Source organism: Branchiostoma floridae, chromosome 5 (genome assembly GCF_000003815.2).
Source record: "Branchiostoma floridae strain S238N-H82 chromosome 5, Bfl_VNyyK, whole genome shotgun sequence".
NCBI classification, from domain to species: domain Eukaryota; kingdom Metazoa; phylum Chordata; class Leptocardii; order Amphioxiformes; family Branchiostomatidae; genus Branchiostoma; species Branchiostoma floridae.
The window spans coordinates 2,295,410-2,318,782 of record NC_049983.1 but is presented as its reverse complement, the minus strand read 5'-3'; the positions used below and the strand labels follow the sequence as shown (position 1 = coordinate 2,318,782).

At 42.6% G+C, this 23,373-nt stretch overlaps 2 protein-coding genes across 3 annotated transcripts; both read right to left on the bottom strand.

Annotated features, from left to right (window-relative positions):
* Positions 1-4,085: 4,085 nt before the first annotated feature.
* LOC118415162 (zinc finger protein 501-like) lies at positions 4,086-9,306 on the bottom strand. Of its 2 annotated transcripts, XM_035819542.1 has the most exons (3): positions 9,172-9,306; positions 5,715-5,792; positions 4,086-5,347 (listed from the first exon to the last, which is right to left on the bottom strand). In XM_035819542.1, the coding sequence occupies exon 3, from the start codon at positions 5,343-5,345 to the stop codon at positions 4,251-4,253; it is 1,095 nt and encodes a 364-aa protein (XP_035675435.1). In that variant the 5' UTR covers positions 5,346-5,347; positions 5,715-5,792; positions 9,172-9,306; the 3' UTR covers positions 4,086-4,250. The 2 variants fall into 2 exon arrangements, with proteins under 2 accessions (XP_035675435.1, XP_035675436.1); XM_035819543.1 differs by lacking the exon at positions 5,715-5,792.
* A 2,092-nt stretch (positions 9,307-11,398) lies between these two features.
* Positions 11,399-23,294, bottom strand: LOC118415151 (zinc finger protein 208-like). Its single transcript, XM_035819520.1, has 3 exons — positions 23,164-23,294; positions 19,732-20,805; positions 11,399-13,374 (listed from the first exon to the last, which is right to left on the bottom strand). The coding sequence occupies exons 2-3, from the start codon at positions 20,801-20,803 to the stop codon at positions 12,557-12,559; spliced, it is 1,890 nt and encodes a 629-aa protein (XP_035675413.1). The 5' UTR covers positions 20,804-20,805; positions 23,164-23,294; the 3' UTR covers positions 11,399-12,556.
* Positions 23,295-23,373: the final 79 nt, after the last annotated feature.

The following is a 23,373-nucleotide window of genomic DNA, read 5'->3' as shown; positions in this document are numbered from 1 at the left end:
TTGACAAGCCATGCTATGAACAGCAAGTAACAAACATGTCGGCTACCTGCAGACGTGTACGTTGCGCGGCCTTCGTACGTGTGTGAAGCCGCTTCTTCCTCTTCTTGCCGTTTGTCAGCGCCATTGCCATGGCGGACGCGCCCGCGGTGACCACCCTGATGGACAGGAGTGGATTGGGGCTGCGGTCCGCTAATTTGGCCGCTGTCAGGGCGCGAGAAAGGGGACCGGACCGGCTCTGCTTGCTCGTACATGTTGAAAGTACTGTGAAGTGTTCAGAAATACATGGATGTAGCAAACAATACCTTGATGAGTCTGGCGAAGTCAGCCCGCATTTGCATTTTTGCTTTTATCAGAAAGGATGACGTGGCATCAGGTGGTGCGAAAGGCATTTTGTTTTTCTGCAGGTGGCAGACTAATTTTCTGGGAAAAAACGTTAACCCTCAAGCACCCGACCTTTTTTGCGACTAAAATGACCGAGTGGGGTCCAAACGGACCCAAAAATGTTTTGTTAATAAAATCTCTGTTCCAATTCCTATCGGTGATCATTGTTAATACATGTAAATTGCTTCGTTAGTGTAAGAGGAATATTTCGACACGTGTTGCTAATTCCACCTAATTATCATAATTTATGCAAAAGATCAGAAGGACCATCTTTTGCACTAAACCTATTCTGACCAGAGAGGGGAATTTTGAGGCCATCAGCAACCTTTATGTCGCATAACTCATGAACGGCTAGTGCTAAAGCTACGAAACTTGGTAATATATCACAACATAATGTTAGCAAAATTTTTTTGTCAATAAAGTAAATCTATCATTATTAGGGGTTGCCATGGCAACGGAATTCTGACAGGCATATTTTTGCCAAAATTTGCCAATTTCGATTCAAACACGGTTTTCTTGGTAAACAATGCTTGTTTTCTTAAAACAATAAAATTCTATGAAATTCAATGCTATTTTCATGATTCAAAATTTATAATTTAAGCTAATTTCATGACGTCATTAGTCAAAATCCAAGATGGCCGCCCTTATTAGCTAAATGACGTCATAATGTCGTCATATTATATGGTGATGACACAGAAGTTTTTATGAGTATTTAGTTTTACATGTTTGTTATCTTCTGAAAGTTTAGACATGGCGGAGTCCACGCGTCTGCCGCCTGTGGAACGTAATGTGTAACAAACTGTGAACAAGATGCACATCAAGGACGAGACACTGGATGGCAACATGATGAACAAGAGAACGTGCTGTGTCAGGAAACGTACAGTGGGGACCAGGAAACAGAACAGAACAGCTAAATCGTCAAATTGAACTGAGAATAGAGCTCGTACAGGTAAAAACTGTTCTTTTACGAAACGTCTGTAGATGCCGAGTGCCAGGTACTATGTTTGAATATTTGTAACCCTTTGTTCATAGCGACATTTGATAATTTCCATAATACAGGTACTTAATGCATCCAAGTAGAATATATGTATGTGTATTTATGAGTGCTAACAACCACATGGCCCACTGATTCTGTTTAAGATCCACATGAGAGGTAATCAAAGACAACGTATGTTTGTCCAAGACGTACACGGGTAAAATGATTGTAAATAAACCAAATACTGTTGGTTAAGATTCATGTTGGTATTTAAACTGTTACACTTAAGGGATGATACACAATGAGAGATACTTGTATTTTGCACGAGTGAGTGAGGGTTGTTGGGTAGGGGGCGCACCGGTCATACATGCATGTATGTGAATATATATCTAATACATATTATAATGTTTTATTGCAAATTCATGCCCATTGGGCTAATTGCAAGAGAAGAAAGACTAAATACATCAAATGAATGAATGGATGTGGTCAGTACATGTAGATAAACTAAATTCTAACATACAAATATTAAGTGGATGAATGTACATATGATACAGAATAGGGTACTAAGCCTACGTAGCTATAACGGGGTTTGACTTCTTTGAAGACAGTTGGAAATTAAATGCCCATTGTATTCTATGATAGATTGATTCGATGATCTTAATAGGAAGAGAATCTTTTGTGGCGTTTTTAACAAAGTCTTTTTCTTTCGGGATCGAATTGTGGGCATTCACAAATAAAATGTGTTTCATTTTCCATATTTCATGGTTTTGTAACTGACGGTGGAAGAACCGTCAGTTTTGGGGGTCAGCATAATGAGAATAAATCATTTTCCCAGCAATATGTCATTGTTCTGGCGGTTATTCAGTTGCCCTGATAACCTTTACTTGAAATTTGAATAAGCCCGGATAAGGAGTACATGTTGTATGTGAAATAGTAAAACGGCTTTACGCTTCTACGTAAAGCGACAAGCTAGTCCCATTTCCTTTTGTTTGAAAGTAATCATTAAACTACAGCATGTATATGACGCTACTTCGTCATATTGTTATCCAACACAATATTGGACTCACATAAATGAACAGCACCAGTCATTGTCAAGGAATGAACGATCCACTACTGCCGTGACGTTATGTTATGCAGATAGGGCACGTGACTCAGTGAGCAGTGGGTCATAGGTTTCAGGGAGTCTATGGCGCCCACCGTCTTTGTTCTGGGATGGTTGTAAAGCTCTGACATAGATTACTTCTTTTATCCCTCTAGCGGAAAAAAGTATTTTCTATGTCCAAGATTTTAACTTTAGTTAAGAAGTCTTTATCCCACGTGAAGTGACAATCCTTCCATGTCCTTCAGACACTTATTTCACATAAGGAAGCACAACAGTTCCTCTGTTTTTCCCTTTGCTGAAGTTGTTCTGTTTGATAGCACTAGGTGGTGGGTGTTTGGGTGCCAGTGATACTAATAGAACTTACGTCATATTATTTATATCTGCTTGTTTTCCCTCTGCTGACCCTCCGGCTTTTATATTTTGTGTGCTGTCTAATCGTTCTTTTATTTCACGTATTAGCATTTTCTTTATTTGTACCATTATTTTAATAATTTTTATTATGCTAATGAGTTTATTTTCAAATTCTTGCTCTTCATTTCTGCAATTGATTATGTTTGTGCTTTCTTCTTCAAATATTCCATGCAATATGTTATTATGGCCATTTTTTTAAAAGTTCCCAACTGACACCTGGTTCTTGAGTATCTTTTAGTTTTTCTTCTATGGCTGTAAGTATATTTGTCATATTTGTAATGGAGTTTTCATCCCCCAAACAAAAAGTTTTATTTTGCTCATAGATGATCGGGAACTTTCAATGACACTTGCGGCCCATCTTATCAAATTAAATTTAGTCAAATTAAAGGCCTTCGTCTTTGGAAGCAAAATTAAAACAAAAGAGCTATTTCATTATAAGCGGCTAGATTCAAAGTATGTAAATTTGCTACAACGCTGTAATTGCAACTTTTAGGCTCTGGGTTAAACGGAATGACCAAAGAAACAAGAGAAACAGCTTAATTTGGCAGAAATAGAAATTCCAGCAGTGCGGGAAAGATACAACATTGAAGTCAACAACAGGTTTGAAGCACTGAACCATCTAGAAGAAAAAAAACACACCGGATAGGTTCTGTACTGCTTTCAACAAAGTAACAAAGTAGAAAATAGATATATTTATAAATGCAGAGAATCCAAAAGAGTTAATTTCAAATCATTTATTAACTATATTGATTTCTTCAAGAAGGTTGACGGTCAAATTGCTATCAGGAGTGGGAAGATGGCGAAGCACCAAGGGAAGTGGGAAAAATTAGCTACAAATGATACATTGGTTCCTGTTTGATTGATATTTTACTGAATCATTGCGTTATATATATATATATGTATATATATATATATATATATATATATATATATATATATATATATATATATATATATATATATATATATGATTTATATGGTTTGGATGGTTCACCTTTAGTTTATGTATTTTGTTATGTATTGTTTTTGTTATGTTACTTGTGAATAAAAAAAATATAAAAAAATAAAAAGTAACAAAGTCTACTGCATGCAGCAGGACCCTTGGTAAAGCACTTCTAAGTAATCTCTGACATGGCTGCCTCTAGGGTTTAAAAAAATATACACCGTACATATACATGTACATTATACAGTTTTCTTAGTATTTCAAATGTTACAAACTAATGTTAACGTTATATCGATGAGGTTAAACCAAGATATTTCTTTATCGACAATTTACAATGAATGCTGGGAATAATGGTCGACTTCAACAAAAATGAAAATAACATCTATACACGTATATCTAATTACTATCTTATATGTAAAGTTGGATTTTCCAGTAAATTATTGGTAAACAGTGAATTTCTTTGCAGCAGAATAGTCAAACTGATAAAACTTCAAGAATTTTTCTCCTGTGTGGGTCCTCATATGTCGGGCTAAGCATGATTTTCGAGCCGCCCTGTACCCACACTCCTCACACATGTAGGGCTTTTGACCAGTGTGTTTTCCTAGGTGTTGGTCCAAAGTTGATTTCTGTGCAGCAGAATAGTCACACTGGCCACACTTGTAGGGTTTTTCCCCTGTGTGGGATCTCATATGTCGGGACAAGATAGGTCTGTACCCTGCCCTGTACCCACATTCCCCACACATGTAGGGTTTTTCATCAGGGTTGTAATGTTTCTCTCCAGTATGGGTTTTCATATGAAATGATAATGCACACCTATGCGCTGCCCGGTACCCACACTCTCCGCACATGTAGGCTTTCTTACCAGTGTGTTTTCTTAGATGTCGATCCAAGTGGGATTTGTGTGCTGCAGAATAGTCGCACTGGCCACACTGGTAGGGTCGATCTCCTGTATGGGTTCTCTTATGTATAGATAAGTTAGACCTTTTAGCCGTCCTGAACCCACACTCTCCACACATGTAGGGTTCCTCATCATTACGGTTAACCACATGCCTTGCCACATTGCCTCTGCTCTCCTGTACCTGTGAGGTTGATGTGTTGTCAGGTTGGGGAAAGTTCACATCACACGTTTCCTGCTGCAGATCCATGCCTGTTGTCTGGGTCTCCCTGCTGTCACTCTTCTTCCCAGGAAGTTCTCCACTACTAACAAATCCACATCTGGACATTTGCATTTCTGCTTTTACACCGCACGGCTCGAATTCGTCCCTTTTCTCGTCCTGCTGCCGCCCCGTTTCAACTGTCTGCTCCCAACTGTTGTAAGTCTCGCTCCAAGGATACCCAGTTATTTTGGTTTCATTGTGGTAGTTGTAAGTTTCCTGGTCCCCACTGTACGTTTCCTGGCACATCCTGTTCTCTTGTTCATGCTGTTGCCATCCAGTGTCTCCTGTCGGCTCCTCTGTCGGCTCCTCTTTGATGTGCGCAGTTGGTTCCACAGGAAGGTCTCTAACAGGAGGCACACGTGTGAACTCCGCCATCTCTGAAATGATGGTAAAAATATGGGTAAAAAAAATTAAATCATGTACGTCATTTGCACACAAGAAAGGCTTCAGATTTGACACAATAAATTTTTCTGTCCAACTAAGCTCCTTGGATGTGTTTCCAGTGGTTTTCCATGTATTGCATTGTTTGCAGTCTCAGTAAATGAAATTAAAAAAAAGTCGGATATATCCTAGCAAAATATACAGGGGATTCAACATCCTAGTTCATGCTTCTTTATTACAGGCACTTACTGACTCACACATACTAGAGACAAATAATGTATGCATAGATCACAACAACATAGACACAGGAAAATATAAATATATATATATATATATACAGAGGCATCTCAAGAGGTTTAATACCTGATGATTGATTGATTGATTCCAACGTAAATTTTGTGGTAGAATAAATCCGAGTTAGGTGCCGGCGTTAGAATGGTGCTAGAATAATGGAACAGACGATATACAGATGAACACTGTTTACATCAAGGTTATCAATCATGTGAAAAAAATAGCACTGCAAGTTCTTGGTTATTAGTCATAATTATGCCAAAACAATTCCTATATGCAATGCGACACTTGGATTCAGGACATTTGATTGAATTGAACTACAAAGCTGCGCAAGTGGTGAACAGATTTTCCTCGCAGCAGCAGAACAAAGGAAAACCTTCCGTATTACGGTGTTTCAATACGGTAACGGTATACGGTTTCATTACGGTATTACGGAGCGCACAAGCATGATTAATCATCGTCAATACATTTCTCATGGATATTTATCATAACATCAATACAACAACTTTTGTTCGAGATTTCTGTACCATCTGGGTACTCACCACCACCTACCTGTAGGGTGGCGGACAGGGAATAGCACTCCTGCCCTTGAGGAGCTGCTATCTCTCTCTCACACTTTATCAAAGAAGTTCAAATTACACAAGCTAGCGACCACCCCTTTCACACCAAGAGTACCCCTACCCCCACTGTGTCGGAGTCTTCAATTCAACGAAGTTGAGGTGACTTTATAGTTGAGGTGACCTCATAGGAGGTGACTTGAATCTCCCGGGATGGGACTGGTCCACAAACACCCTAAAACCAAAGCCACCATACCCCCGTCTACATCAAGATTTTCTCGACATGTTGTACGACAACGGATTCGAACAATTAGTCAACCAGCCAACTAGGGAGTGTAACACACTTGATTTGTTTCTAACCAACTGTCCAGACCTGATTCCACGAGTAGAAATCATCCCAGGTCTCTCGGACCACAACATTCCATATTGTGAGATTAACACCAGCTTCAGAGGAAAGTGCCAGACACAGCGCCAAATCCCCCTGTATGCAAGGGCAGACTGGGACAGTTTAAGAGCAGCGGCCGAAGATCTTAGCACGGAACTTCAGGTCAAGAAGTCCAGTCATTCAACTGACGAGCTATGGTCTACCTTCAAGGACAAGCTCCTGGCTGCAATCAAGAAGTTCATACCTCACAAGACTGCTAGGCCCAAAAACAACCTCCCCTGGATTACTCCAAATATTCGGCGTCTCATCAACAAGAGAGACAGGAAATACAGACGTATGAAGAAGACCGGCTCAGCAAAATTAAGAGAGGAGTACAAGTCCCTACGACGTACCATCCAGCGACAAATTCGCAGAAGCTACTGGAGTTACTTAAACTCCATCTTCACGGAAGACTCTAACACCTGTCAAGTGAACAACAAAAGGTTTTGGTCATACATCAAAAATCAGCGCTCAAGTAACACTGAAGTGGCACCACTGAAGAAAAACGGACGTCTTACGTCAAACCCACAGGAGCAAGCTGTTATACTAAATGACCACTTTCAGTCGGTGTTTGGAGATGGACTCAGAAGAAGAATTTGTATCGAAGATTGGTATGACGAACATTCAGACATCTGAAATGGACGACATTACCATTATTTGTGAAGGGGTCAAGAAGCTGCTGAAGAAACTTGACCCACACAAAGCGGGGGGCCCGATGGTATTAACTCCAGAGTTTTACGGGAACTAGCAGAAAAACTAGCGACAGCCTTGACAACCATTTTCCAGTCTTCGCTGTCGTCATGTGTTGTTCCAGACGATTGGAAGTGCGCGTACGTTACTCCGCTTTTCAAAAAAGGGGAGCAATACAACCCAGCCAATTATAGGCCAATATCCTAGACATGCATTTCATGCAAACTCATGGAGCATATAGTGGTCGGTGCTGTCATGCAACATCTCGAATCCAACTCGATCCTTACTGAGAACCAACATGGATTCAGAAAGGGTGGATCATGTGAGACCCAACTACTAGAACTTACCGAGGAAGTGATTGACAACTTAGAGGGAGGGAAACAGACATAATAGTAATGGATTTCGCTAAGGCGTTCGATCGTGTGAATCGCAGCCTATTAACTCAAAAGCTTCGCTGTTATGGTATCCAAGGATCCACTCTTGCCTGGATAACCAGTTTCCTTCAAAACCGCCGCCAAGCTGTAGTGGTATCCGGTCATTACTCTCCGTTTGTCAGTGTCAGATCAGGAGTCCCCCAGGGCTCGGTCTTGGGTCCTTGCTTATTCCTAGTGTACATTAATGATCTACCAGACAAGCTGTCATCAATGTCACGTCTGTTTGCAGACGACACTGCAGTGTACAGAATCATTACCAGCAGTCAAGAACAAGACCGGCTTCAACTTGATCTTCACAAGCTTGAACAGTGGGAAAACAGTTGGGACATGGAGTTTCATCCTGCCAAATGTGTTCATCTCCCAATCACTAGGAGTCGGAAGCCATTTAAACGCTCCTACGTGTTACACGGTCACACCCTGGAGACTGTTTCAACAGTGAAGTACCTGGGAACAACAATGAGTGAGAATGCTACCTGGGATACCCATATAAACACCATGGTCACAAAAGCTAACAAAACTCTGGGCTTCCTCAGAAGAAACCTTAAGATCAGCTCCGTCAGTATTAAAGAGAAAGCCTATAAAGCCTTTGTGAGACCTGTGCTTGAATACGCATCGTCGGTGTGGGACCCACACACCAAGAAGAACACCGACAAGATAGAGGCCGTTCAGAGAAGAGCAGCAAGATTTGTACTTAACAGGTTCCACAACACATCTAGTGTGAGCAGTATGTTGAGTACGTTAGGCTGGCAGTCACTGAAACAACGCAGGAAAACAGCACGTTTGGGTACACTATTCAAAATCCATCACGGGATAGTCCAGTGTCCAGTCATCAGCAGCAAACTACTAGTAGTACCGCCCCCAACACGACAACGCCGCAAGCACAACTGCCAGTTCAAGCAAATCACCACTAGAACACTATACAGAGATGGGTCATTCTTGCCAAGAACAATCAAGGACTGGAATAGCTTACCAGCAGTGACAGTAGAGGCCGCCACAGTAGACACGTTTGTGTCTCGGGCCTCTGCTTCATAACAACTTACCTTGACAACGGACGGATTCAAGGGTATCGACCATGGACTGTTTAATGGACTAACGAGTATTGCGTCTACAAGCGCGAGTATTGCGTCTACAAGTGCGAGCGTCACCACCCCCAAACATGCCAGTATAATCTTCGTCAAGATTGTGGGCATCAACGGGAAGAAGAAGACGAAGAAGAGTTGACACGAAACCGGAAGAAGACGAAGAAGAAGTAGGAACCCGCGTATACTGAAGGTACAATTTGGCAGCCGTTGCATCACTCATTACTTTCCATGCCCCCCCCCCCCCCAACTACCGACCGTAAACACACTTCTATAAAGTATTATTCTAGTTTACCGCTGAACAAGCACCAATTAAGCATATTTGACAACACTCACAGGTCTTACCTCTAAGTGTATTGTGGTAAGCGTTCTCCAAGACTTCTGGAATCACGTAAAAATCGCGCAAGTTTGGGGGATGAGTGCAAAGAATACGACATAAAACAAAATGGCGGATGTCAGCTAATCAACGGGGTAAAGGTTAGAGGTCACCAACCTGATATCAACTTGGGTCAAATAACAGTTGGACGCATAACGCTCTAGTCTCGTGGTTTAGAGCCTTTAGAAATTCATTATCATATTCTTTTTTTTCTATTTGCTTTTTGACGGACGAGGACAATGTGGCACTGCACTCAAGCTTTTGTAACTTATATTAACAGTGCCACATACACAATACAGACAGATGGTAAAGGTAGTCTTTTACCTCCCAGACCGAAGTCAGGTACACATTTTTTACAAATGCATATGAATATATATGTAATATATATTTCATGATTTTGTTACTAATGGTGGAAGAACCGTCGTTTTGGGGGTGGGGTGGTGTCAGAATAAAGAGAATAAAGCATTTTGTCAACAATATGACATTGTTCTGGCGGTTATTCAGTTGCCCTGATAACTTTTACTAAGACATTTAAATAAGCTCGGATAAGGAGTACATGTGTGTGAAGTAATAAAACGACTTTACGCCTCTTCGTAAAGCGGCAAGCTAGTCTCCTTCAATTTTGTTTGAAAGTAATCATCAAACATCACTATGACCCTGCCTCGTGTAAAATACTGTATTGTATTGTTTGCAAATAAAATTAAAGTCAATAATCAAACCTGTAAAAAATTATATCCATGTTGTTTTTATTGTATGGGTTCACATTTTAATGCCTACATCTTTACAATGGGAGATCATTACTATTATTATTATTTCGATGAATTTAGGTTAGAGCCGACCAGTGATGATATGGAAAGGCGTGGAAATGTCAGACAATAATTGAAAAATAATGCATAGGTTGAGTCCTATGATGTATTATATCAATTGAATACAGCTACATTATATATATTCAAGATTGGTAAATACCAAACATGGATATTTGTTTCTTCTGACTGCAAAACGAGAGAAGCCTGGTGGAGACTACACCGCAGCCCTATGAGTTTACATAGGTAGGTACAAAGTTGAGAAAACAGCAGGGGGAGACTTACAGATCGCCGTTAGGACGTTCTATATGAATCTATTCTTCATTGATAATCTAAACTCTAACTAAACAACGCTACAAATAAGTTCGAGTTTACCCCCATTTTCACGGAATGGACCCTTCTACTGTAGCTTTCGAAATGTGACGTCGGAGACACGTGACTGTAGCACGTAAATGCCAGATAATCTGTGCCGCCTCTTTCTCCGTTCGTCGCTGGACGGTGGGCGCGGATGTACACAGCCTCCTTCACTCCTCATGCAAAGAATTCTGAATCTGAACTTTGCCAAGCGAAACAGACTGTCCCGGCGACTCTATGCTGCAGCTGAGGGACCTCTTAATTTACAGAAGAACTTGGTCCTTTATGTTCAAGGAATTTTGATTTAATCCAATAATACGTTCTATAGAAGCTCTGTTTCTCCGATGTAAGATTCTCTACACTGACCTTTGTTTGTATCACCTTGGCAAGGTATGTGGTAAACTACTCCACATCCACTCTCTTTTGTCGTTTTGTCTCTAGACGTTACCAGTATTTTTCTTTGTCCGTGTCGATTTAAAAGACGTGTTGATGCCATGTTTCCCGAACGTCCTACGTGGTGCTTCAGAGATAACCATCGGAGCAAGGCAAGACCACTAACCCCTTGTTTGGTTCTGAAGAAGAGATTTTCTTAGCGTTATGACTGGGGTGACTTTTAGAATTAGAGTTTATTTAAATCATAATAGGCTATTCTTCCTGTGGTCTGCACATTCAAAGTTACACTGAGTGTTAAAAAAAAAAACATAGGTATTGAGAGTGGCAGTAGAGAGCAAAATAACATTCCTTAATATGTAATAATTATCGGCAATAAATATAGTTCAAACTGAAATAAATTGCATGAAAATTGTTGCTTTGCTTTCGTGGTTTTGAGATTAGAAAAAAATACGCCGTTCTTCCTCTATTCTACTTGTAGGCGATACTAGTAGTCCTGGGTATATTTCAACGGTCAACATATCCTCCTTGTGTATGGGACAGACAGAGGACTCTAAAAAATTATCACAAAGATGTTCTCGTACGCCTCACTCCACAGGCCAAGCAGATCAGTTCTGTTGTTTGTGGTCGTCGACACTGTTTTAAATTTTGGTTGTGAAATAATAACGCTGTAAGGAATGGATGGTTGAATAAATGAATAATCAAGACCATTCGGCTTGTATCTTGATTATGGAATACTGCAGCGGTACTGGAAGTCCCGTGTTTGGGGAGAGCTATACGTATTCAAAACATAATCTTTAAGGGTGAAACAAAGGCTGCTCAACTGTGGCTGTAGTCTAGAATATCCGTACCAGAACGTGTGCGTCAGTACAAGTTAAAAATATAATAACAATATGTGTTCAATAGACATGTACGTGTTGTGGTCTTATTGCTCGATCTAGGGTTTCTCAGTGATATGGCGAAAATACAAGAAGTCAAAGGGTGTTGGGCATTAACATTCATTAGTCCAACGGTTGGTTTCCAAGAGTCAAACTAATTCTGCTTGATCAAAATCATCGTATCCATACTGTATTTTCCGACCAACTTGCGGCGTGTCCATTGCTAGTAACTAACATCTATGCGGGTTTTTCTAGGCAGAATGTTTTTTTATATGTAGGGTTAGATGGGACTTGGAGGACGTTCTGAAGTCGCACTTGTCACACCTGTAGGGTTTCTCCCCAGTGTGTTTACTTATGATGTGTTGGTCCAACCGGCATTTCTGTGATGCTGAATAGTCACACTCATCACACTTATGTGTTTTCTTACGCGGGGATGGCTTCTCGCCAAAATGTTTTTCATATGTTTGTAAAAATGGGAGCTATCAGCCGTCCTGTATCCGCACTCCCAACACATGTACGGTTTCTCACCCGTGTGTTTTACCATGACGTGCCGTTCTAAACAAGATTTATCCGCAGCAGAATAGCCGCAAAGGTCACAACCGTAAGGTTTTTCACCTGTATGTGTTCTCATATGCCTCAATAGGGCGGGCTTTGTTATCGTTCTGTGTCCGCATTCTTCACACATGTGGGGCTTCTCACCGGTGTGCGTTCTTAGATGGTGGTCCAATGCAGATTTCAGTGCTGCAGAATAGTCACACTGGTCACATTTGTAGGGTTTTTCTCCAGTATGTCTTCTGATGTGCCGAGAAAGGTGGGACCTGTTAGTCGCTCTGTACTCACATTCCTCACACAAGAAGGGTTTCTCACCAGTATGTGTTCTTTTATGTAAGATAGGGGAAGATCTGTATGCTGTTCTATATCCGCACTCTTTAAGTGCTGCTGAATATATAGCCGCACTCATCACACTTGTAGGTATGTGTTTTCTTATGCTGGGATAGGTTGGACTTTTTGGCCGCCCTATATCCACACTCCCCACACAGGTAGGGTTTTCTATCGGGGTGTTTTACCCTCATGTGTCGGTTTAAATCGCCTTTTCGTACAGCGGAAAAGTCACAACGGTCACATTTCTGGGAGTTTTCTCTTGTATGCGTTTTCATATGTCGGGAAAGGTGCGAATTGCCAGCTGTTCTGTACCCACACTTCTCACACATGTAAGATTTGTTAACACTGTATTTTGCGACCAGTCGATTGTCCAAATGGCTCTTTTGAGCTGCAGAATAGTCACGCTTGTCAAATTCGTTAGAGGTTTCTTCTTTATCGGTTTTCATATGTAGGGATAAGTTACACTTTCGAAGAGTCCTGGACCCACATACGTCACACATATAGGGTTTCTCGCCAGTCTGTTTAAGCACATGCTTGTCAACAACCTGGACTGGCACAAGGGACGAAGGTACAAGAAATACGGTACTTCCCATATTGCTTATGGTCTCCTGTACCTGTGAGGTTGATGTATTGTCAGGTTTGGGGCAGTTCACATCACACGTATCTTGCAGCACACCCATGTCCGTTGTATGGGTCTCCCTACTGTCACCCTCCTTCCCAATATGGTCTGTGCAGTCCATGTCATTCCCAGGGTGTCCAGTGTGGTCCATCTCCTTGCCACGACGTCCAGTGTTGCCCATGTCCTTCCCTGGATCTCTAGCACACCTTCCATCACCGAAGCATTCACGGCTGGAATCTTCTATTTCTGCAGGGAGAGGAGGGGTGTATGAAAAGTAAAACAACTAATAATCATTTCATCTGAAAAAGTATAACCCATTATCTTAATACTTAGAATCCCCGCGTGGGAGGACAACACTCTTTTAGTGTAAACAAGCGTCTCAACTTTCCGTTTTAGAACATGTCACTACTTTTTTTTTAAATGAGTTACTTATATAGGTGAGAACATTGTGATTGTTATTTTATGATTCCGTTTACCAGTAAAAACTGTAAGGTGTCCAATACAGCCAATCTCTTTGTGAATCGAACAATGACGGTCTATTTTGAATCTGAATAATCTAATCCCTAAGGCTATAAGCTTGCATCTGTAGAATTCTTTCGTTGGTTTTCTCAAATAGCAATTTATTTATTTATTTATTTCATCTTGAAACAGATGGGTAGCTCCTACAACAGTGCATAGTTGATTTCCAAGGGGGCCCATCAAACATACATGTAAATAATAAATACAGGACAAAAACGTGGTAACAATCAGTCAAACTTTGAACACCCAGGGACAACATACAGTACAGAAAACATAAAACCGGTGCGTCAAAACATAATCAGTGTCCATACTCATGTCGAAAACGTTCCAAGGTCAAAATCAATATGTCAAGAGATGGGGTGGAGGTCAGATCATATATCAAATCATGTGTAAAACGAAAATTAATGAAACTGAAATTTACAAAGTATGGATAGTAAATCATATGTAAAGATTGAACAAACAAACAAATTAAAAGAACAGCAAGGAACATCAGAGACAAAGGTAGTAGTAGTAGTAGTAGTAGTAGACTGGTTTATTAAGCAATAAGCATAATAGTCCTCCTGGCAGCCTAAGAGGCTGAATTGCGAGGGCATTACAATCATGTTCAAATTCAGCATACATCGATTAGAAAACTTTATGCACGACGTTAAAACAATGGGTCAATAGATGCTGGTTAAAATACAATATCAAAGTAATACGAATTTGTTCAAAGTATTCCACTATTTACAGACTTTATATAGACTTTTAAAACTTCGACAAGACAACGTGTGACTGAGGAGTAAAGTTCAGTTCAGTTTAATAGAGTCCGTTAAGCGTTTCCACAATGGCCGGGATGGCGCTTGACCTGTAGCGCTTTGACCCAGAAGGCTGCTGGTACTGTCCAGAGTTACGTAGGTTTCTACCGTGCTGTTGTACACGGGTGGGGGGCAGCCAAGAACAGAACCGTGGGGATTTCTCAACTTTGGTAGCAAAGTCAACACACAGGCTCCGACGGCGGTCTGATAGGCGTTGGAGATTGAGCTGTTCTAGCGTTTCTGAGTAGGAGTCGTACCGTCGTCCAATGATCATTTTGCAGGCACGTTTCTGCACTCGCTCTAGGGCTGCAGACTGTTTGCTTGTGAGTGCGGCACTCCAGCAGGGAGCACCATATTCCAGAATGGGACGAATGTACCCGCAGTATATGATGGTGAGATCAGATTCTGGTACTCCGGATCGGCGCAGTCTGCTGACGAGGAAGAGACGCTTGCTGGCTTTAGACACCATCACGTCTACTTGGTCATCCCAACGTAGGTCCGATCTAATGTGTAGTCCTAACAGCCTGGCCTGTGTGACAATGGCAAGGTTCTGTCCACCAAGGGTAAGTGCCGGTATCTGCGGCGGTTGACGCATGAAGCAGAAATGCATCGCCATGCACTTTTTGGGATTGAGGCTCATAGAATTGCTCGCGGACCAGCTCTCAAGGTTGTCGAGGTCAGTCTGGAGGGTTGTTGCTACCGTAACTGGTCTTATTTCACCGAGGTTGAAGTCGTCGACATACTTCCAGTGAGAGTTTGAAGTTACGGGTTTGATGTCATTTATCATTGCTAGGAAAACTAGCGGACCTAGCAGAGTTCCCTGGGCCACTCCACTTGTTAATGGCTCCCAGTCTGACACTGACCCCCGATATCTGACGCACTGTTTCCGACCAGCCATGAAGCTACACAGCCAGGGGATTAAAGAAGCTCTTGCCCCCATGCTGATCAGTTTAGCGATGGCAGTGTTGTGGCACACTCTGTCAAATGCCTTTGAGAAATCAGTTAAAATCAAGGTGCCCACTGTTGCTTTCCTTTCAGCCCCGGAGAAGAAAAAGTTCAGCAAGTCGATGAGACAATGTGTTGTGGAGCATCCTTTGGAATTCCCAAACTGTTTGCAGTCCATTTGAGGTGCTATGTCGGACAGGATCCAGGAGGAGACGAATCCTTCGCAGACTTTAGCAAACTGTGCCGTGAGAGAGACTGGGCGGATGCTGTCAAGGTCAGTTGGCTGTTTTTTTGGGACGGGGATTACCGTGGCTTCCCTCCACTCAGGCGGTACTCTTCCCTCTCGCAGTGAAGCATTAAGGATGTCTGTCAGTGGCAAGGAAAGCTCGTAGGCAAACTCCTTTATGATTTTAGGTGGCATCTGGTCCGGGCCAGGGGCTTTTGAGACCTTGATTCGGCTTAACCGGTTGTACATGTCCCATGGGTTGACTTGGGGCGGTGGCATAGCCGGCAGGTACGATGGTAGCTTGCTGTAGTCCAGTGGGCTCAGCGCCTGGCAAATGGACGCCAGGTGCTTGTTGATGGCGTTTGCTACACCAGCTGTGTCGGTAGAGTCTACTCCTGGTACTTGGATGTTTGTGGTAGGGGCTGACCAGTTTGCCAACTGTCTGATGGTCTTATGCCACTCGGCCGGATTCTCCTTCTTCAGATGCTGCACGTGGTCGTGGTAGAAGGTTTTCTTCCCTTGTTTAATGTTACGGGCGATCTTGTTGCGGAGGAGCTTGTAGAGTAACTCTTGACCCCGACTGTGAGCTAGTTGTCTTTTGTGTATCAGTGTCTTGAGCGAAGCAGTGATCCAGGGTTTGTCTTTTTGATGTAGCTTGGCTCTCTTTTGGGGAAAGAACCTGTCTATGGCTGAGTGCAATGTCCCGTAGAATGCGGCTGTCTTCTCTTCTACAGTGGCCTTCTCTAGCACCTCCTGCCAGCTGTGTGAGGTAATCCATTGCCCAAAGTCCCGTATCCTGGAGTCCGGCATGGGACGGACGACCACGTACTTGGACTTGTTGGTACCTTGTGCACGCTCTCCTGCCTGCCACCAAACAGCCTTGTGGTCACTTGTGCCTATTGGATTAGTCACCTCTGGAAGTTTGTAGGAAGACTTTAAGTTCGTGATGATGACGTCGAGGGTAGCCTCCCCACGGGTCGGGGAGCTGACCACTTGGTGTAGTCTGTGAGCCCGGAGAAGCGGCTGGTAATCCAGTCGGTTGTAGTCCCCTGCAAATATGAGACCGATGTCAGGATGAAGGGTTTTCAGGAGGTCAGCCGTGTCCACCAAGTGATGTAGGAGAAGCTCCTGGTTCCTGGAGTTGGGTGGGAAGTAAGTTGCACAGACTGCGATGCAAGGTACTTGCCGCGGGAGTCTAGGGGGCCGAAGCCACACCCACACGCATTCGAGTTCTGGGGGTACAGAAACCTGAGGGATGGTCCTCGGTTGGGCGTCTTGGTGGACATAGACGGCCACGCCTCCTCCACGGCGGTCAGTTCTGCTACAAGAAAACAGTGCGTACTTATCGATATTCAGGAACTCAGTTGGTATCGCTGGGGAGAACCACGTCTCTGTGACAATTGCTACATCAGCGTTATATTGTTTGATAGTGGTTTCAAATTCATCCAGTTTGTTAAGGAGAGAACGAGCGTTGCACATATATACTGATGGCAAGCTTCCCGCATTGGAGTTGGGCTGGGGTTTTCGCACTGGAACTTTGAGTAGATTAACGGTGTTGGCATTCTTCCGTGGTCTAGGGAGTTGTTGTTGTGTGCAGTCCCTCCCGTAAAATTTGCATATGAGAGAGGTACCGGTATGTAAAGGAAGCCTATTGCCGATCACAGTGGTAATCTTTCTTTGGCGAATCTTACCGGCCCTTGTACCGCGGTATCTGCCACGAGTCCTTAGAACTCCTAGTTGCCTGAGCCGTTCCTTCAGAAGCGGGGTGATCGGCTCTGACGTTTGCCGTAGGCTTCTGAAGAACTGGGTAGTATAGCGCATCATTCCGGCGGACGCCATCTTTGGCCAAATGTTGGATGTCACCGAAGCAGGCCAAGTTTTCCTGGTAAAATCCCCGAGTCTCGATCAGTGAACCCTCAGGATTAGGCCTCCAACATCTCAGCAACTTGACGAACACGCATATTGCACAGTGGTGACAAAATATACAAAATATACACAAACATAAAACCAAGAGCTTCAGAGCTCATAAAACCTGCGGCCGCTCTATAAGAGCGCCACCTATCGCTTTTCCATAGGTCAAAGGTGCTTTTCCATACTAAGTTCCAATATTACTTGAGGTCAGATATACATATGTTCTTCAGAGCTGTTTTAAAGCCTTTTAGTGTTGTGATGTTTCTTATGTTATCTGCTAGTTTGTTGTACTGGCTAGTGCCAGTGTATGCAAATGTTTTTTGTCCACATATGGTGGTGTAGCTTGGTGGGTGTAGTTTAGTGGTCTGCCTAGTGTTGTAAGTATGGATACGAGAGTTGTGCTGAAATGTGGCGGATAGGTATGTTGGTGCCAAGCCTGTAAGACATTTGAAAACCATAATGCACGTGTGCTCAAATCTCCTGTCAGCCAGGTATTTCCAGTTGAGAGTTTGGTGGAGGTTCACAGTGATGATGTCCCGTTGTCTACCTTGTAGCACCACCCTTGCCGCTCTGTTTTGTAGTATTTGTAGTTGCCGTTGTTTGGTGGCCCCACAGGTTCCCCAGACAGTGTCACAATAGTCGAAAATAGGCAATATCATAGTCTTGTACAACATGTCAGCAATACTGAAAGTTAGGCAGTGTCTGAGGCGTCTAAGTAGTCCAATCCTCTGTGACACCTTACTACAAACTTTGTCTATATGTTCATTAAAGGACAGGTGGGAGTCAAGGTACAGACCAAGATATTTGAACGTATGAACTCTTTCTATGATTTCTTGGTCAATTTCGACTGTCAAGGACTGTGCTTGCTTTAACCTGTTAGCAGTGCCAAATAACATCCTTTTAGTCTTGGTTACATTTAATGTTAAACGATTTGTTTGGAACCAAGTGGCCAGACCAGAGAGTTCATAGTTCAGAATTGACTCAATATGTTTTACATTGTTGCTGGGATAGAATATTGCTGTGTCATCAGCATACAAACATATTTTACATGTGGTAACTACATCAGGTATATCATTAATAAATAACTTGAAGAGCAACGGGCCCAGTATGGAACCCTGGGGCACTCCCAGTGTAACAGGTAAGTATTCTGACCTACAACCATTCAGAGAGACAATTTGTTGTCTCCCCGACAGGTAGTTACTGAACCAAAGATGCTCCACACCCTGAATCCCGATCCATGACAGTTTGGTTAATAATAGTCCATGATGTACACTGTCAAATGCTTTCTTAAGATCCAAAAATACCGCCCCCACTAGGTTACCCCTGTCCATGTTATGAAGCACGTAGTCCTTGGCATCCAGTAGTGTTGTTGTTGTAGAGTGGCCTGTCCTAAAACCAGACTGTTGGGAGGAGAGGATATTGTGTTGATGCAGGTATTCAACGAACTGTGTGTGCACCTCTCTTTCAAAGGCCTTCATGATGACAGGTAGGACAGATATGGGTCTGTAATTGTTTGGGTCTTCTGTATCCCCCCATTGTGTAATGGTGTGACCCTTGCCATCTTCCAGTCTGTGGGAATGTGGCCAGAGGAAAGGGACAAATTGAAAATGTGTGTAAGTGGTTTACATATACTAGGTGCGGCTACCTTCAGGAGCCTTGCATGTATCCTGTCCAGACCAGTCGCTTTATTACTGTGCAGTCCCCTTAGTTTTTCATACACTCCCACTTCACTTATTTGCTTGAAGTTGAAGGTAGTTTTTAATTCGTTGTATCTTGCGGGGCACTTAGGGACCGTAGCTTGGTGCTTGAACTTCTCTGTCAGTTTGTTTCCAACAGTTACAAAGAACTTGTTGAGGCAGTATTCTCGAGAAGGTATAAATAGCTTTAATTTCAGAGCAATAGAGCAGTAACACATAGCAGTTTTTTTTCTCCAGTTCTGTATGGACTCTCACATGTGCAAATCAAAATTAGTTACATCATCTCGCTGTCCATGCACTCCCGCACACCCTAGGTTACTTTCCAATGCGTTAACTAAGTGTTGCTCTAAAGTACACTCCAGCAAAACACAATGGAAAGTAACCTAGAACAAACAACTAAAAGAGCCACAGTGATCATCCTTCCAAAAAATCACCTTGATTCTCATCTGTTATGATAAAATTTCGTTGCTGAACTATATCCACACTCTCTACAAATATGGGTTTTTCTTACCGTGCTTTCTCATATGTTTATCCAAAGACGATTTATATGCTGTAGAAAAGTCACACTGATCACACTTGTAGGATTTCTCGCAAGTATGGGTTCTCATATGTTTGGATAAGGCCGACTTTTGAGTCGTTCTGTACCCACACTCCCCACACATGTAGGGCTTCTCACCGGTGTGTATCATTAGGTGTTTGTCCAAATGCGATTCCTGTGTTGCAGAATAGTTGCACTGGCCGCACTTGTAGGGTTTTTCTCCTGTATGGATTCTCATATGTACGGATAAGCTGGACTTGTAAGCAGTCCTGAATCCACACTCCCCACACATGTAGGGCTTCTCTCCGGTGTGTCTTCTCAAATGTTGGACCAAATGAAACTCCCGGTCTGTAGAATAGTTGCACTGGTCACACTTGTAGGGTTTTTGTTCTGTATGGGTTCTCATGAGTTGGGATAAGTTAGATTTGTGCACTGCCATGTACCTATACTCTGCACACGTGTAGGGTTTCTCATCAGTGTGTTTTGTCAGATGTTGGACCAAAAGCGATTCCAGTGCTGCGGAATAGCCACACTGATCACACTTGTAAGGTTTGTCTCTTAAGTTCACATCACAAGTTTCCTGCAGCAGACCCACGTCTGTTGTATGGGTCTCCCTGCTGTCCCTCTCCTTCCCAGGGCGTCTAGTATGGTCCATCTCATTCCCAGGGTGTCCAGAATGGTCGGTCTCATTCTCAGGATTTCCAGCACACAGTTTTGCAGGAGAAAGCTCATACCTGGACTCTTCCTTTTCCGCTTTTACACCACACGTTTCGTCGTTTGGAACGTCCTTTTTCTCGTCCTGCTGCCGTCCTGTGTCTGTTGTCTGTCCCCATCTGTTGTAAGTCTCGTCCCAAGGATGTCCGGTTGGTTGGGCTGCCTGGTAGCAGTCGTGTGTTTTCTGATACACACTGTACGTTTCCTGGCACAGCACGTTCTCTTGTTCATTATGTTGCCGTCTGTTGTCTCCTGTTTCCTCCTCTTTGGTGTGCGTCGCGTTCGCCGTTTGTTCCTCTTTAACAGGAGGCACACATGTGAACTCAGCCATCTCTAAAATGGTGGTAAGAAAACATTGGTTACAGATAGAGCAATTTCTTTCTTTTAGATATTTGTAAAGCTTACTAAAGAGCGCAGATTTTGACTAAGAAAAAGTTACGTCTGTGGGGCCCGTTTTGACATCAAGTCAGACACGACACGACACGACAAAATGTACAGTGACTTTTGTATGGTCAACTTTAAACTACAAAAATAAGAGGAAATGAATTGGATTATAACAATGAATCTTAAAACTCTGATCCATACAATCACGTATGGGGCTAGACATGAGTGTCACTATATTCTCTAATTACTAAGCGATTTTTTATGTATTTACCTATTTCAGCATTATGAGGGCTGTCGGATGTAAATATATAGTCAAATGGTATCGAGTATCTGTAGCATTTAGATATAGGAATGTGGACAACGTATTGTGTAACATATCATACATAGAGCACTCCATGACGAACATCTGAAAGTTCACCTGAATTTTTCAGGGTCGGTTTTCAACAATTTTCCAAATAATACAACAACATTGCTCACGATTTCTGCAGCATTTTTTTATGCTGGTAATCTTATATTCCGGGTAAACACCAACCCTTTGATATATGCGCAGGCTCGTTCTTTGAAAACATAAAGTCAAAACAATAGGATTAACCTCCTTGGTCAAACTCAAAGAAACCGCGCCCCGCCCGTATGTGTCAATCAAATTGAGCGGCGCGGCGGGAGGTCCCGGGTCAGACCCATTTTTGCTACAATTCTACCGGTAACTGAACATCTACTTAACATATTCACCCGCACAAAATATCTATTGATTTCGATTTCAATAATGCAGGTCCCATATTTCCGCTCAAAACCACAAAGTTTGACAGCATTCCTCACTTTCTAAACCCCACATACATGAAACCAATATACACGACCGTGATGTCGTAATTACGGCGTGTACACGCCGACTGCGTGTGTCATACCAAGGAGTGCCTATAAACTATAAGATCTTTGGTCATATTTAAAAAAAAGCGAGTACGTAGTAGTTCTAAAATATATAGCTGCACCATGCCAGATATGTATTTGCCGTGCACAGATATTCCTATCAAAATTCGAAGGTGGCTTTCCGATCCCGCTCTTGATCACGCCAGGCGGCAATATCAAAGTTACCGATGACTTGTGTTGTCCGGTTACGTTAGATTTTCTGCGCACATGTATAGGCGCCTCCTTTATATTCGATTGACGTTGCATTTATCTCAGTATTTTTCAATACACAAATTTTTGATTGAAGAAATATTTCCAAGAAATCATGATTATGAGGATTGTCCTTTCGTGTTAGGAAAATAGCAAAAGGTCCGATAGTGATTTTACTTTAAAAAAAAAAAACAGTAGTTACGTTGCACACGCGGAAGAACCCCGCCCTTCCGTAATTTCTGCCGTAAATCAGGCTGTTTGGTTTATGATTAATGGTAATCTCATGAATATTCCGTGTATACGGAATACAAAACATGAATATTCTGAATATTACCGACCGCTCTCTACGTGATACCGCCCCGTAAATACAGCCGTAATTACGATCGGATTTACGGCGTGTACACGTTTACGCTCATCGTAATCTACGGCGAAGCTTCCGTTCAGCGTATCGGTCATGGTTTAAACTTTCCACCAGTGCAATGTCGCCAATCGGTCTGACGTGAACAGTGCTACTAGTAGTGACATTAGTATGCAGACCCCCATACATCCAACCAGTGCGCTACATGCTGTGATATACGGGAACACAGCATGCCAATTGCAATTCTGCTATTTTCTGCCAGGGGGCGTAGCTACAAACAGGACAGGTCGGACCGGTTTTTCCGATAACCCCAATTGGACAGCTGTAAAACTGTTAAGGCACAGGTCCGGACCTAAACATTTGGTATACCCAAGGAGCTTTAGGTGTATCCGTGCCTGTACCTGACCAAACGTAAACACTATTGGACGCCATTTTCCCCCTATGTTTATTTTGTTCCAATCACCTGTTACTAACATCACGCGCTATGCCACCAATCCCTATTAATATAGTATTATAGGGGCTTAGCGGTAAGAAACAAGAAGACTTCATATTTTTGCGCAATAAAGTTATTCTATTCTATTCTATTCTATAAGTGAGCCCCTAAATGATCCCGAATCAGCGATAAATTTGAATAACCTTATATTTGAGAACTAGCAAAATATATGAGATAGTTTAAAGCTACATGTTTTATTTTAACTTCCAGATGATCGGTCAAACTTGCTTAGGTTTTAAGTTACTACACCCCGGAGTACAACAAACGTAAACACACCTCTTATTCTAATTTACCAATGAACACGCCCCAAACAATAAGCATTAACGACAATCAAAGGTCTTGCCTGTGGGTCTATGGTGGTTAACACTCCCCACGACTTCTGGAATTCCGTAAAAGTCGGGTCAGTTTGCAGGAGATGTCAGATGAGACCATTTAGGCGACGACGCAAAACAAAATGGCGGACGCTGGTTCAGCGACGGAGCAAAGGTGAGAGGTCAGCAACCTGATACACACATGATAGTGGGTCAAACCGTGGAGCGCCGCCCTACGCTTT

Excerpts from the sequence above, each read along its gene's own strand:
- LOC118415162 (XM_035819542.1), bottom strand. The coding sequence starts at position 5,345 with ATGGCGGAGTTCACACGTGTGCCTCCTGTTAGAGACCTTCCTGTGGAA.
- LOC118415151 (XM_035819520.1), bottom strand. The coding sequence starts at position 20,803 with ATGGCTGAGTTCACATGTGTGCCTCCTGTTAAAGAGGAACAAACGGCG. Across the intron at positions 13,375-19,731 it reads TAAACATATGAGAAAGCACG|AAATAGAAGATTCCAGCCGT; the intron begins GTAAGAAAAACC and ends CTCTCCCTGCAG.